This window comes from Orcinus orca, chromosome 8 (assembly GCF_937001465.1).
Source record: "Orcinus orca chromosome 8, mOrcOrc1.1, whole genome shotgun sequence".
NCBI lineage: Eukaryota > Metazoa > Chordata > Mammalia > Artiodactyla > Delphinidae > Orcinus > Orcinus orca.
In genome coordinates, this window is record NC_064566.1 from 635,256 (window position 1) to 649,962 (window position 14,707).

At 57.4% G+C, this 14,707-nt stretch overlaps 1 protein-coding gene across 5 annotated transcripts in view; it reads left to right on the forward strand.

Annotated features, from left to right (window-relative positions):
• AP2A2 (adaptor related protein complex 2 subunit alpha 2) overlaps positions 1 to 14,707 on the forward strand; it is a 67,686-nt gene that overhangs the window by 48,063 nt on the left and 4,916 nt on the right. For 4 of the 5 annotated variants that reach the window (XM_033402576.2, XM_004278083.4, XM_033402575.2 and 1 more), the window contains 10 exons: positions 1,717 to 1,825; positions 3,139 to 3,289; positions 4,123 to 4,291; positions 5,425 to 5,562; positions 6,474 to 6,656; positions 7,249 to 7,346; positions 7,737 to 7,968; positions 8,076 to 8,249; positions 11,373 to 11,533; positions 14,128 to 14,210. In XM_033402576.2, coding sequence (XP_033258467.1) covers positions 1,717 to 1,825; positions 3,139 to 3,289; positions 4,123 to 4,291; positions 5,425 to 5,562; positions 6,474 to 6,656; positions 7,249 to 7,346; positions 7,737 to 7,968; positions 8,076 to 8,249; positions 11,373 to 11,533; positions 14,128 to 14,210 — 1,498 coding nt within the window. The remainder of the gene's footprint in view (positions 1 to 1,716; positions 1,826 to 3,138; positions 3,290 to 4,122; positions 4,292 to 5,424; positions 5,563 to 6,473; positions 6,657 to 7,248; positions 7,347 to 7,736; positions 7,969 to 8,075; positions 8,250 to 11,372; positions 11,534 to 14,127; positions 14,211 to 14,707) is intronic. The other variant, XM_012536123.3, reaches the window with a different exon arrangement.

A 14,707-nucleotide genomic window follows, 5' to 3' on the forward strand; every position in this document is an offset into this window, starting at 1 on the left:
AATCTCGCCAGGTGTGATCCTGTGTAAGAATTAATCTCACCAGGTGTGATCCTGTGTAAGAATTAATCTCGCCAGGTGTGATCCTGTGTAAGAATTAATCTCGCCAGGTGTGATCCTGTGTAAGAATTAATCTCGCCAGGTGTGATCCTGTGTAAGAATTAATCTCGCCAGGTGTGATCCTGTGTAAGAATTAATCTCGCCAGGTGTGATCCTGTGTAAGAATTAATCTCGCCAGGTGTGATCCTGTGTAAGAATTAATCTCGCCAGGTGTGATCCTGTGTAAGAATTAATCTCGCCAGGTGTGATCCTGTGTAAGAATTAATCTCGCCAGGTGTGATCCTGTGTAAGAATTAATCTCGCCAGGTGTGATCCTGTGTAAGAATTAATCTCGTCAGGTGTGATCCTGTGTAAGAATTAATCTCGCCAGGTGTGATCCTGTGTAAGAATTAATCTCGTCAGGTGTGATCCTGTGTAAGAATTAATCTCGCCAGGTGTGATCCTGTGTAAGAATTAATCTCGTCAGGTGTGATCCTGTGTAAGAATTAATCTCGCCAGGTGTGATCCTGTGTAAGAATTAATCTCGCCAGGTGTGATCCTGTGTAAGAATTAATCTCGCCAGGTGTGATCCTGTGTAAGAATTAATCTCGCCAGGTGTGATCCTGTGTAAGAATTAATCTCGCCAGGTGTGATCCTGTGTAAGAATTAATCTCGCCAGGTGTGATCCTGTGTAAGAATTAATCTCGCCAGGTGTGATCCTGTGTAAGAATTAATCTCGCCAGGTGTGATCCTGTGTAAGAATTAATCTCGCCAGGTGTGATCCTGTGTAAGAATTTCTTTGGACTTTGTTGATCCTGTTTTGATTTTTCTACCTTATTACTTTCTGCTTATTATGTCTTTATTGTTTTCTCTGCTTTCTTTGGCTTAATTTGCTGGTCTCTTTCCGAACCTTTGAGATGAATTCAATGCTTTTGTTTCTCTATTTGTTTCATTGTGTGCATTTAAAGCTGTAAGCTTGTCTCTAAGTGTGGTGTTAGCTGCATGAGATGTGTTCGAAAGGCTGGCTGTGCCCATGCGATGGCGCGGTCCTTCTACCACTCGGTGCGCCTGCACCTGCTTCTGCTGGTCCCGTCAGTGCTTTACATGGCTTGGAGTTCACCCACTGCAGGAGTGGCCGTGTCCCAGGTCACTCATGACCTAGTGTCGCTCGCTGCTGCGAGCTTTGTGACAGGAGCCGCTCCGAGCTCCCAGACGCAGGACGTGGGGAGGTGCTGGGCTGCGTGTTGGTGGGCGTGTGCTGCCTTAAGGGACAGTCCCGTGTTCAGGAGGCTGAGGGGGTGTCTGTCCTGCCCAGACTGCGTGGGACAGGCGGGTGGCAGCGTGATGGGAGGCCGCTTGCTTTTGGGCCTGGGCAGCTCACGGCGGGGCCTGTGCTCGGGGCGGTGTGGGTGCAGGGCTGATGACTGAAGGCCTCCCTTCTGCGTTGAATGCACTTTCCCAGTCTAGGCTCCGAGAACTCTGTACTGAGTGCAGCGTCGCTCTTGTGCTCTCGGGGTCGGGTGCCCAGGGTTTGTGTCCTGCAGGGGAGGGGCGTCATCGCGCAGTGGCTCCTCCTGGGGCCTGGGCGCCTGTGCTCCTGCCCTTCAGACACAGACAAGTGTGCTGCATGCTCTCAGCACACCTGCCCGTGGTGTCTCATCCCCCTGTGCTGTTTTGCAGATCGTGACGTCGGCCTCCACAGATCTCCAGGATTACACGTACTATTTCGTCCCGGCTCCCTGGCTATCAGTCAAACTTCTGAGGCTGCTGCAGTGCTACCCGCCCCCAGGTGACAGCCGTGCAGCAGAGGCCTCTCCGCAGGGGTTTCCTGCAGCGTTTTAGGGTTAGGGCTCTCATTGGCTACCTTTAAAGTCCTCTCCGGTGCTGGCTCTTGTTCTCTGGATCTTTCTGTGGTGCTGCCATGGCTCTTGGCTTTCCCCAGCAGCTGGTAGAGAAATCACAATTTTGGTATGGCTCGGGGTGATCTCTGCTTTTACGAATAATTCTGGGAACTGTTTGAAACCTTACATCCTAAGTAGTTAACAATCTGTAACCTTAAAGTACACATCACGGATGTTGTTATGTTCGTGTTTTATTCTAAAACGTTACATTTGACTAGTATGGTAGGTATCTAGAAATAGAATTTCCTGGTTGAAGAATGCACAAGAGAATTTGCGTTCAATACTTCCAAATTGCCTCTACAAAGATGGTTTTGTTGTTGTAACCTTTATATTTTAATCTTCATTTGTGTTTGTACAAGGTATGTCTTTGTTAAATTCCAGTAACTTTCCATTCTGAGTCTGTTCTATACTAAAGCGTGAGTTGCACGCCCTGCGGCAGAGCCCTCGCGTGGGAGCGGGACCCCGCCGTTGCCTCCCACTCCCGCCCACCGGCTGCCCCCATCTCTCCTGCGGCAGTAGTTCTCTCCGTGGAACTGACCTCTGCCTCCTTTATTCTGAGATCTGGGGCGACTCCGACCCCCGATGGGGGTGGATCTCATCACCCTCCTCCTCCTTTCAGGCCCCTGCCCCCAACCCCGGGGCGGCTTTGGGAGCCCTGCCCTCCGTCCGCTCAGGTGCGCAGGGCCCGCCCTCCCTGAACAGCTGGTGGTTGGGCAGGTGCCTTAGATGCGCTGCAACAGTTTCTGGAGTTCTGGTATTTTTATTGCTTTCTCAGTCTTTTTTTTGGTGCATTATTTCTTTTCTTCTGGTTTGACTAGAACTTAAAATTTTTTCTTTCTCATTTTATTGCTCTTCAGACTGTTTTCTCTATTTCTATTGGTAATAGCAGGTAGAGGAAAACACCTTTTGCCCCCCCCTTCCCTCAAACTTTGACATCATGTGTTTTGTCCACGTCTCTGAGATTTTATTTTCCTTGACTTATATAATCTATATTTCAGCAAAAACTTGTGTATGTTATTTGTGTTAAAATGTATGAGTAGTTACCCTGGCTGGCAAATCCTCTTATTTTAAGCAGCCACACGGTTTGAGTAGGGGTCCTCGCCCTTCGTTTTGGGGTTGTGAGATGAAGGGTACCAATACTCAGGCGGGGCGGCCGCGTGGGCCAAGGGGAGCCAGGCCAACGTCTGTCTGTCTCGCCCAGAAGACCCTGCAGTGCGAGGCCGCCTGACCGAGTGCCTGGAGACGATTCTGAACAAAGCCCAGGAGCCGCCCAAGTCCAAGAAGGTGCAGCACTCCAACGCCAAGAACGCCGTGCTCTTCGAGGCCATCAGCCTTATCATCCACCACGACAGGTGGGCCCCGCGGCCTGGGCCCCGCGCCACCCTCCCTGGCGGGCCGCCCCGCGCGCACTCTGGCCTCAGACCCTCCACGCCGTGAGCGTGACTGCCGTGGTCTTACTTCCCCCAGACGGCTGCCCTGCTTCTCTTGGGCATCCTGCCCGACCCGCTGCTCCCAGGGCCACCTGGGAGTGTAGCATGAGCATGTGTGTCCTCTAGGCTTTGTTGGTCCGAGGCCGTGGTGGGAAAGTGTGTGGAGGTGGCATGGGGAGGGGAGGGGGTGGGGGGCGCTCCTGCGACCCCGCCTTCCTGCAGCGCTTCCGCCGGGTGCAGCTGCCGGAGCTCTGCGGTCCACGGGGCTGGGCACCGGTGATGAGACTCTCCCTCTCGGAGCGGCCTCCCTGTCCTTGTTAAGTGTTCAGAGGGCAGAGTAAAGAGCGAGCAGAGACGTAACGCCGCGTTTCACGTAGTCGGTGCTTAAGTAGCCAGTAACCTCTGTTGTATCACCTCCGTCTGTGCGTCTGTCTCTCGGTGTCGCGGCTTTCGTCCAGCTGTCGGCCAAGCGGGTTCTCTGGCTGAGGCTTGGTGAAAGCCGGGTCCCCTGCCGCCCCCGCCCCGCCAGCTTGGCGTGGAGGCTGGGGGTCTCAGCTGCCCTCGACCCTCTGGAGTCAGGGGTTCTGCAGATGCACTCAGAAATGCTCTGGGGGACGCAAGGCACGGGTCCTTGTGTGGTACCAACTAGAGTGAGCGTCAGGTCTTGCGTCCCGGGAGGCTGCGGTGGCCGTGAACGTGGCACGGCCTAGGCCGAGTGGAGGACCCCTGCCCACCCACCTCTCCCGTCCGCACAGCGAGCCAAACCTGCTGGTCCGCGCCTGTAACCAGCTGGGCCAGTTCCTGCAGCACCGGGAGACCAACCTGCGCTACCTGGCCCTGGAGAGCATGTGCACGCTGGCCAGCTCCGAGTTCTCCCACGAGGCTGTGAAGACACACATTGAGACGGTCATCAATGCCCTGAAGGCAAGTGTGCTCTTCTGGGGCTGCCTGGCCACGGGGGCGCCTTGTCCCTCATGCTGTCACTCATGAGCTACCGGGGGGGGGGGGTCCCGCAGTCACTTGGGGTCGTGCGCTCGGGCCCTGGGCGATCTGGCGGGCTGCGTGCATCCCCAGGCGGTTCTGCCCTCTGCCCGCAAGAGACCATGACCACACAGGGCATCTCCCCCTGGGCCTGGCACGTGAGCAGAGTCGCAATAAAAATTGGGATTGATAGAAACTGTTCGTTTTGGTAGAAGGATGAAATATTTTGTCCACGTCTCCGAGAAAACTCGCTCCTTGCAGAAGAATATTTGCTTTTGTCAGGGAATTGAAATTCCAGAGCTGGAAGAGCCAAGCTGAGGTCGTCTCCTCTAATGAGGGTTGGTTCCTCAGGGTCAGACACAGCCACATCCACTGCGTTCCTGCGTGTTAGAAAACTGAAGGCAGGTGGGGAAGCTACAGAACCCACTGTCTTGGTCCTGGGCTTCCTGCTGAGAACACGTCTGACCCTGTTCCTTTGGGTTTGCGCGTGTTTAATAGACGTTTGTGGTGTGTGTTTTGAACAGGAGCCGTACAAAGGTTTGGAATCGCGCTTTCTGGTGTTTCGAATTCCTCCTGGGTGGTTTTCAGTCACTGCCTGGATCAGAGAGACTTGCTCTTGCCGTGCCTGTGGCTGGGCCCATGGCAGTGCCTCTCATGCTGTCCTGTGCTGGGGAGCAGCTGTGCTCTTGTTTCTGAGGGTCCGGGGTGGGGCTGGGAGCCAGCACGGGGACAGGCTCTCAGGTGACGCAGAAGGGGCCGGTCTGTGACCACACAGCAGGCGGCCTCTGACCCACCCCCTGGGGATGGAGTGTGATCGTGATCTTGGCCGGTCCAGAGCTGCGGGGTCTGAATGCCGGAGTGAGGGGGGCAGTGGGGTGGCAAGTGAGGGGCTCTCGGGGTCCTGGATTTGGGTGCTGAGTGGGCAGAGCTCCGAGTGAGCATTGGGACGGGGGCGGGGGGGGGGTGCCTGAGCCGCCCGGCTAGGGACCGTGGGAGGGCATGTGTCACAGTGGACTGCCACCGTCCCCTGCCCAGGCTCCTTTCATGTGGCTGTTGGCTCTGTGCTCGTTCCCCAGACGGAACGGGACGTGAGCGTGCGGCAGCGGGCCGTGGACCTCCTCTACGCCATGTGCGACCGCAGCAACGCCCAGCAGATCGTGGCCGAGATGCTGAGCTACTTGGAGACGGCCGACTACTCTATCCGAGAGGAGATTGTGAGTTTTGGCGGCCTGTGTGTCGTCGCCGGCCCCGATGCCTGTGTGTCTCAGCTGAAGTGCGTCCTTGTGTCGTCACCGGCCCCGATGCCTGTGTCTCAGCTGAAGCGCGTCCCTGCAACCTTGTTGAGAATCTACTACGGACTGGACGAGAGGCCTTTGCTTTAGCTTTTTTATCAGCGTGTTCAGGGGAGCCTTCCAGTCTTCCAGAATCACTTGGCAGAGGCCCTCCCCCTCCCCCCCGTGCGGAGGTCCCGGGAGGCAGGTGCTCAGCACAGAGGGAGCAGGGCGTGCGTGGGGGGTGGGCGCAGCGGGGACACAGGCCGGCGTGGCAGTGAGGGGCCCCCAGCGCCCAGCTTTGGGCCCAGCTCTGGGCTTGAAGGACTCGAAGCCGAGGGCGGTGACGAGGTGGGTGTTCTGGAACGGTGCTCTGGGGTCGTTACGGAGGGTCGACTTGGAGGCCAGAGGGTGTGCAGAGCAGGTGGATGGGGGATCTGGGGCGCGGTCAGGAGGTCACGCTGGGGAAGGTGGGCGTGTGGGCGGCAGCGCGGGGGGCCGGGCTCCAGGTTGGCGACCGATGCTGCTCAGGGCAGGCTCGGTGCAGGAGGAGGCTGTACCCGGGGGAGGTGAGGGGCCTGCTTTCCGCAGCCCGGAGCGGGTGCCCTGGGGAGCTGGGAGAAGGGCTGTCGGAGCAGGAGGCCCAGCGAGCGCGGGCGGCGCTTTGCCAGCGGGGCTGCCTGGGCTGCGGGCCGGGTGGGGGGGGAGGGCGGGGCTCGCTGTGCCTCTCTCGACACGTCCCTCCACGTCTGCTCCTGGAACCTTAGACTTATGGGCTCCTTTGACAAGTGGGGGTCGCTTTGACGTGGGTTCAGGCCCTTCTGAGGCCCTCCCTGAGTGGCCGTGCCCTGCAGGTGCTGAAGGTCGCCATCCTGGCGGAGAAGTACGCCGTGGACTACACGTGGTACGTGGACACCATCCTGAACCTGATCCGCATCGCTGGAGACTATGTGAGCGAGGAGGTGTGGTACCGCGTCATCCAGATCGTCGTCAACCGGGACGACGTGCAGGGCTACGCCGCCAAGACGGTGTTTGAGGTGTGGCCCCGCCCCGCCCCCGCCAGCCTTCCCGCAGGCCGGGCTCCGGCACTGCTCCGGCACTGCTCCTGCCTCTGCTGGAGTCTCGGTGCCCTCTGTCCCTGATTTCAGCACAGCAACCCCGGGTGGGAGGCTCTCGGTCAGCGCGTGGCCTCCTGAGCAGGCTGCCCGGGCTGGGGCCTCGGGCTGGCCTCTGTGTGTCCGAGAGCAGGTGTGGGGCCGCCACGGTGGGCTTGTGGTCTCTGTCGGCGAGGGCCGTGTGCCCCCACCCCTGCCCAGGGCCCACGCGTCAGTTTTTGGGAGCAGCTCTCGTTCCAGGGGTGGGATCGGCCGTGGCCCTGCCCGTGGGGCTCCCCTGCTACTGACCCCTCTGCCGAGGTGGCCAGGAGAGAAGATGGCGCGGGGAGTGCATTCGGGAGGGGCTCAGGAGGCTCTGGGGGCTGCGGCCGCGTGCAGAGCAGGCTCCCTGGGAAGGCAGCCTGAGCCCGCTCTCCTGGCTCGTCACACGGCTCAGTGGCTTTCTCCGGAGGCCGAGCACTACTGGTGCTTCCTCTGCCTGGGCACCAGGCTCACCGTGTGTGCTCTTCCGTAGGCGCTGCAGGCCCCAGCGTGCCACGAGAACCTGGTCAAAGTCGGTGGCTACATCCTAGGGGAGTTTGGGAACTTGATAGCAGGAGACCCGAGATCCAGGTGAGTCACCCGGGAGCTGGGAGTCCCGCGTCCAGTGCCGGGCCTGTGCCCACTGGTTCACACCCGATGGCCTAGTAGAGGCCAGCTGATGTCCCGAGCTCCCCAGGACAGCCCGTAGCGAGGGGACATCCGCTCTGGTTGGCTGTACAGAACACAGGGATTCTGGGGGGAAGGAGGCATGGCTGATGGCCGGCGCTGTTCAGAGGGGAGCCTGGACTTGGCCTGGAGCGGGAACGCACAGCTTCTGGCTGAGCGTGGGCTCACCCCCCCGAGTCACTCCGCGCTCACTCCCCGTCTTGTGGGGACACACGGGGGTCAGGCTCGGGCGGGGTGGTCCAGGCGGGGAGTGAGGCGTGGAGGTGACGCTGTGCCCCATGTGTGCCCCCCCAGCCCCCTGACCCAGTTTCACCTGCTGCACTCCAAGTTCCACCTATGCAGCGTCCCCACCAGGGCGCTCCTCCTGTCCACTTACATCAAGTTCGTGAACCTCTTCCCGGAGGTGAAGGGCACCATCCAGGACGTGCTGCGCAGTGACAGCCAGCTGAAGAATGCTGACGTGGAGCTGCAGCAGCGCGCCGTCGAGTACCTGCGGCTCAGCACTGTCGCCAGCACCGACATCCTGGTGCGCCACGCTGCTCTATTGCCCCCCGCCTCGCCTTGGCCACCCTTCTGGGGGCCGGAGGCCATGGGGCTTCGTGCTGCGCTGACCTAGGGCTCCTTTCCCCGCAGGCGACTGTCCTGGAGGAGATGCCTCCGTTTCCAGAACGTGAGTCTTCTATCCTGGCCAAGCTCAAGAAGAAGAAGGGCCCCAGCACGGTGACCGACCTGGAGGAGGCCAAGCGGGAGAGGAGCGCCGACGTCAACGGGGGCCCCGAGCCCGCCCCGGCCAGTGCCAGCGCTGCGGTGGGTCCCCTCCTGAGGGCCGTACCCTGCGTGAGCTCCTGGGGCACCTGGTCCCCGAGATCCGTGACCCTGGACTGTTGTCGTTGGGGGGCAGGCTGACCCAGACGCCTGTGTCTGTCAGCCAGACTGTGTCTGTTGGATGGTTGTCTGGGGTCCGCGGTCAGCTCCCACGTCTCCCCTCGGCTTTGGATTTAGAAGACGTGGTCACCCGTCTCTTGCACGACTGCCGTATAGTCCCGCACCCCTTGCTGGTTTCCAGTGGACCCACCTCCTGCTGTCCTCAGAGGTTTTTCACTAGTGAGCGCGTTAGAGTGAGCGTCCTGTTCACGCACGATGCCCTGAGAACATGTCCTTTGACGTTCGTCGGGGAAGATGCCGTTTTGAGAGTTGTGTTTCCTTTCTCGGCTCAGTGGAGGGAGCCCGGGGAGCAGGTGCGTTAGCCCGGCTGGGCAGCAGCCCCTGCGGCCCTGCAGGCGGCTCCCGAGGACCTTGGTCTTTATGCTTGGCCCGTCGGGAGGCAGCCTGGAGAGCTGTGTCTCCCCTCCAGGACGCCGGTGCGGCACCATGGACGGTGCTGCTTACGCTGCGCGGCGGCCTCTGTGAGGGCGGGCCCCACTGGTGGCGCGTGCCCGCGTGTGGACGTCCCGGGGCCCGGCTGGTTTGCTCATCCAGAGCGTGCTCGTGTCTGAGTCCTGCTGCTCCTTGGGGGGCGCTTGCCTGGCTCCACGTCTCCTTGTGTGCCCCGGGGCCTCGGGCCCGCCGTGAGGCCTGTGCTCAGACCTGGCCTGGCCCTTGACTTGGGGCCCCGTCACAGCCAGGACCTCTCACCTGAGCCCTGATACCTTCTCTCCAGGGGCGCCCTTCGTGGCCCTGTGGATGTGAGTTCCCGTTTGTCCTCACGGCTCAGGGAGCTGGGGCAGGGGGAAGGCCTTGACGGGGCTGGGGAGTTGAGGCAGAAGCAGCAGGACAGGAAAGAGGCTGGGGTCCCTCCTGGCTGGGATTCTCCTCCTGGTGTCTTCTGTCTCCTGTCTTCAAGCTCAGAAGGGAGGCCCCGCCGCCAGGTGGCGTTGAGATGTCTGGATCTTACAGAACGCCTGGGATGCCTTTTGCTTTGGGCAGTAGTGGCCAGAATGCCTTTTATTTAGGGTCGCAGGTCATGCCAGGAGGCGATTTTCTTTGTGGCCTTCTTGGGCGCTCGGCTCAGCTGTGGCTTTGGAGTGCTTGTCTGTGCGCCTTGAGGGTGGGTGTCTGGAGGCTGCCGGTCCTCCTGGGGCTTTGGGCTGGCGGAGGAGCCCAGAGCCACCCTGCGCCCTGTGGTGTGCGGCGCTTCGAGCAGGTGTAACCTGTGCAGAGCCGGGTGCCAGGCCGGCTCCTGGGGGAGGGTCTCCCCAAGTCCTGAGAAGAGGGGGAGGCGGCGAAGCGGCGGGGGGTCCTGGTGCTGCAGGGTAGAGCCTGCACATGGGGTCTGGGGAGGGAGCAGGCGTCTTAGCGGGGCCTCCCTAAGGAGCAGCCTTGCTTTTGTCTGTCCGTGTTTGACTTAATGGGACAGAAGGGCTTGCCTACTTTAAAAAGCATTTGCACTGTTCTTTGGGAACCAGTGGAGACATTGTACAGTAGGTGGCAGAGGTGCAGTGACCTCGTCAGGCTGCGGGTTCTGTGGCCCAGACAGAGGCCTTTCTCGCGTCACTCACAGCAGACTTGGGGCCCCCCCCGGGAGCAGCTCCTAACCTTGGGTGGCCAGGCTCCCGAAGATGGCCTCGCTGGCCTCGCTGGCGGGAGGCTGTTGTGAGGGGCTGTGTGTGCGGGAGTGTCATCCCAGGTGCAGGGCCAGGAGCCCCCGTGGCCATTTCATCGACTCTCCCCAATGGCGCAGAAGCTTCTGAGGAAGCGCGACAGCTCCTCTGGGGGCCCCTCCCCTTCTCCTGGGGAGCCCGGCCTGGCCTGTCGGCTCTACCCAGGAGCCCCTTTCACCCGGAGCCGCCCGCTTCCGGGCCGCTTCCAGCCGCAGGGTGGGCCTGGCGCGCTGCCTGCCCTGGAGCCCCAGGAAGGAGGGCCTGGCGCACGGAGTGGAGCTCTTGGCCGGCTCAGGCCCACGTCCTCTCTGCGGGACGGGACACGTGTTCTGTAACGCCTCTTTTGTCTCAACGTGGAATCCATACAGAAGATCATCTGCCTAAGCGTGTAATGTTTTAGAAATTCAGTGCAGTGCTCTAAATATAAAAGGGAAGTAAGTAGTTATTTATGCTAATGTAATGATTCCCACGTGTACGTCCTCCGCATGGCCTGAGGGCGGGCTGGCCAGTGCCTGGGGTGGGTGCATCCACACTCCTGAGAACGAAGGGGCGTTGGCCTCCTTGGGCTCTCAGCGTGGCTGCCGGCGTGGCTGCGTTCCCGGAAAGATGAGTGAGTGCGCAGTAACACCGAGCAAGGTGTTCGCTGCAGTGACGAAAAGCAGCTCTCGGATGTAGTCTCAGGTGACTGTAAGTGGATATTTGCCCTCGGGAGGGTCCAGGGGGACATTTAAAAGTCACTCCAGATGAGTTCTCACAGGCCTGGTTCTCGCTGCGACAGGAACCTCTCGGTCCTCAGGACCTTGCACGTTTCTGGACTCGTGCGCCCAGGCAGGGGCAGCGCCAGCTCTCTGTGCAGCTGGTGGGGGATGTCTGGGGAGGGAGTGTGTGATGAGCTGCACTGTTGTGTCTCCTGTGAGCTTGGAGAGGGATTTTGGAAGGGCTTTGTTGTGTTCTTTGTCTCTTGCCTAGGATCAAAAAGCAGCTGTTTAGGCACAACACTGTAAATCAGCTATACTTCGATAAAAAAAAATAAAACAAAACAACGAAAAAAGCAATTATTTAAAATAAACCCTGTTCTGCTGGCATTTTGTCTGCTCTTCCTCTGTAACGAAGCAGAACGTAGATGGCTAAGGCTGCGCCCTAGTAAGCTGCTGGCTTTTACTTCTTTCATCTTTCCAGACTTCTTCACATGGTTGACAGTGACACGCACAGTCTTGTCTCTGAAACCAGACACTTCTTTTCGGGGTGTGGGTGGGGTGCAGGCCCTTGCGCTTGCCTGGCGTGGTGCCCAGAAGGGTCTGCACTGACCTTCTCCTTCCCTGTCTTCCAGTCCACGCCTTCTCCGTCGGCAGACCTACTGGGGCTGGGGGCTGCGCCCCCCGTCCCCACGGGACCTCCACCCTCCTCCGGCGGGCTGCTCGTGGACGTTTTCTCAGACTCACCCTCCGCGGTCGCTCCCCTGGCTCCCGGCTCCGAGGACAACTTCGCCAGGTAGTCTGCCTCCTGCATCCCGAGGACAGGGGCTCCCCCCGCCCGGCCAGGCCTGCGCCCTGGGTGCCCAGGGAGGGAGGAGGCTCAGGCGCTGGGCAGGTGAGGGAGTGGTGGGCGCCCTGTGTGCTGTCTGCTCCCGTGGGCTGCGCCTGCCCTGCAGGACGCTTGTGCTCTGCTCTCCGTGCTGTGCCCCTGGGCTCTCTAATCACGCCCTGTGTCTGCCCTCCAGGCACCTAGCTTTTTCTTGAAGAGACGCTCTTCAGTTCACAGTCACTGCTTTGTCCTGTGGGGTCTGCTTCCAAGCCTGCTTCCTGCTCCTCCGCTGACCTGTTCCGTCCTTGTCACCTCTGTCTGACCGGTGTCCCGATGTTCACACCCCTGCTGTGGGCCAGCAGAGTCCTGCGTGCGGTCGACTTGGCCCCGTTCCCCCACTTTGAAGGCGAAATCCTAGGCTGCTCTTCCCCGCGCTTCGCTGCGCGGATCCTGCCCGTTTTCCCTGCTTGCTGTCTGTCCCTCTGTCTCTGCTGATCTAGATCCAGCCAGGAGGTGGGGGGCTCCCCCTCCGAGAGGAGAGCGGGTGTGAGTTCTGTCGTCTCCAAGGAGCGGCTGCTCGTCTTGGTCTTTGTGACTGTGGAAGAGTTCTTGTGGTTTTCTGGTTTCTCCTGTCTCTCTCCGTTCGCCCCGCACACTGGCTCGTATTTCCTGTCGCTTGTTGGAAGTGACTGGGGAAGGGCGGGTTTGCAGTGCCGCCAGTTGTCCGTCTGTGGCGGAAAACAGACTCTTTTTCTTAAACTGAGGTATATAGTTAGTTGGTTTACAACATCATATTAGTGTCAGGTGTACAACGTAGGGACTCAACTTTTTTAGGTTATATTCCGTTTAAAGTTATCACAAAATAGTGGCTGTATTTCCCTGTGCTGTACAGTATATCCTTGTGGCTTATCTATCTTATGTGTAGCAGTTTGTACCTCTTACTCCCGTACCCTGTCTTCCCTCTCCCCGCTTCCTTCTCCCTGCTGGTAACCACTAGTTTGTTCTCTGTGTCTGTGAGTCTGTTTGCTTCGTTATATTCATTTATTTTTCAGATTCCACATGTGAACGGCAGCACACAGTATTTGTCTTCTCTGTGTGACTTATTGTGCTTAGCATGACGCCCTCCAAGTCCATTCATGTTGCAAATGACAGAATTTCATTTTTGTATTGGCTGAGTGTGTGTGTGCGCGCGCGTGTGTGTGTGTTCCATCGTATATTATACCACATCTTTATCGACTCATCCGCTGACGGACACTTAGGTTGCTTTCGTATCTTCACTTTTGTAAATAATGCTGCTGTGAATATTGGGGTGCATGTATCTTTTCAAATTAGTGTTTTCATTCTCCTTGAATATACCCAGGACTGGAATTGCTGGGTCATGTGGTAGCTGTATTTTTAGTCTTTTGAGGAACCGCCATACTGTTTTCCAGTGTTTCACCAATTTACATCCCCACCAGCAGTGTGCAAGGGCTCCCTTTTCTTCATGCTCTCATCAGCATTTGTTATATGTGGTCTTTTTGACGATGGCCGTTCTGACAGGTGTGAGGTGGTGTCTCTTTGTGGTTTTGATCCCCGTTTCCCTGACGGTGAGTGATGTTCAGCATCTTTCACGTGCCTGTTGGCATCTGTATGTCTTCTTTGGGAAAATGTCTGTTCAGGTCTTCTGCCCGTTTTTTAATTGGGTCATTTGGTTTTTCGATATTGGGTTGTATGAGCTGTTTATATGTTTTGGAAATTAAACCTCTTATTGGTCTTACCATTTGCAAATATTTTCTCCCATTCAGTAGGTTGTGTTTTTGTTTTGTTGATGATTTCCTTTTGCTGTGCAAAAGCTTTTAAGTTCAATTAGATCTCGTTTATCTTTGCATTTGTTTCCTTTGCCTTAGGAGCAGATCCAAGAAAATATTTGCTGCAGTTTATGTCAAAGAGTGCTCTGCCTGTGTTCTCTTCTAGGAGTTTTATGGTTTCAGGTCTTACATTTAGGTCTTTAATCCAGTTTGAGTTTATTTTTATATGTAGTGTGAGATGTTCTAGTTTCATGCTTTTCCATGTAGCTGTCCAGTTTTCGCAGCACCAGGGGAAGGGAGAGCAGGGAAGAGGGGAGGGGAGGACAGGAGGGGCAGGGAGGGCCGCCTGGGTGTGGGCGTGGGTGTGCGTGGCCTGCGGACAGCCCCGGTGGAGGCCGTTTGGAGGCCACTGCCGCGTGTCAAGTGGCCGAGCCTGTGGGCCGACCTGAACAAACGTGTGTGCTTTTGCCGTGGCGCCCGTGTCCTGCGTCAGTGGAAGCTGTTCACGGTTGAGCAGCACCTTCATGGAAGGCAGACGACCTGCTCCTGTGGTCATTCCTTGGTTGTGCCGTGTCACCCTCTCAACTTACCTCCCATCTCTAGCGGGCGCTTTTAATGGTGTTCGTCGGAATATTTGCTGCTTTTCCCTTCCCTCCTGTCCCAGAGAGGTTTTTCTGGTCTTCGTGTTCTTTAAACCCTTTTTCGAAACTGATCTTGGTATTTTTGGTGGGTGGGTGGCTTTGAGTGACTCACATGCTGTCCCTTGTCCCCCAGGTTTGTCTGTAAAAATAATGGTGTGTTGTTTGAAAACCAGCTTCTTCAGATTGGACTGAAGTCTGAGTTTCGGCAGAATTTAGGTATGTATTTTACTTTACTTAATGAAAACTTCTCTTAGAAGTTATGAGGAGAAAGTATTTCCAAATCACAAATCTCAAAAGGGTCTAGTTTCTAGAATATATAGAGGACTCCAAATCAGCAACAGAAAAACAACCCAGTTAGAAAATGGGCAGAAGTCTCAGACATTTCCCTAAGGAAGACATTCAGGTGTCCAAAAGAGCATGCAAAGGCGCCCACCATCACCAATAGTCTGAGAAATGCAGTCAGACCCATCGAGGTACCACCTCATACGCATCGGCACGGCTGCTATAAAAAACAAAACGAGGGTTGGCGAGGACGCAGAGAAATTGGAAGCTTGTGCGCTGGGGGGATGTATTTGCTGCTGTGGCAAACAGTCTGGAGGTTTCTTAAAAAACTAAAAATAGAACTCCCATATATATGACCTAGCAATCCCACTTCTGGGTATTTACCCAAAAGAATTGAAAGGAAAGCAGGGACTGGAACAGGTACTCACACG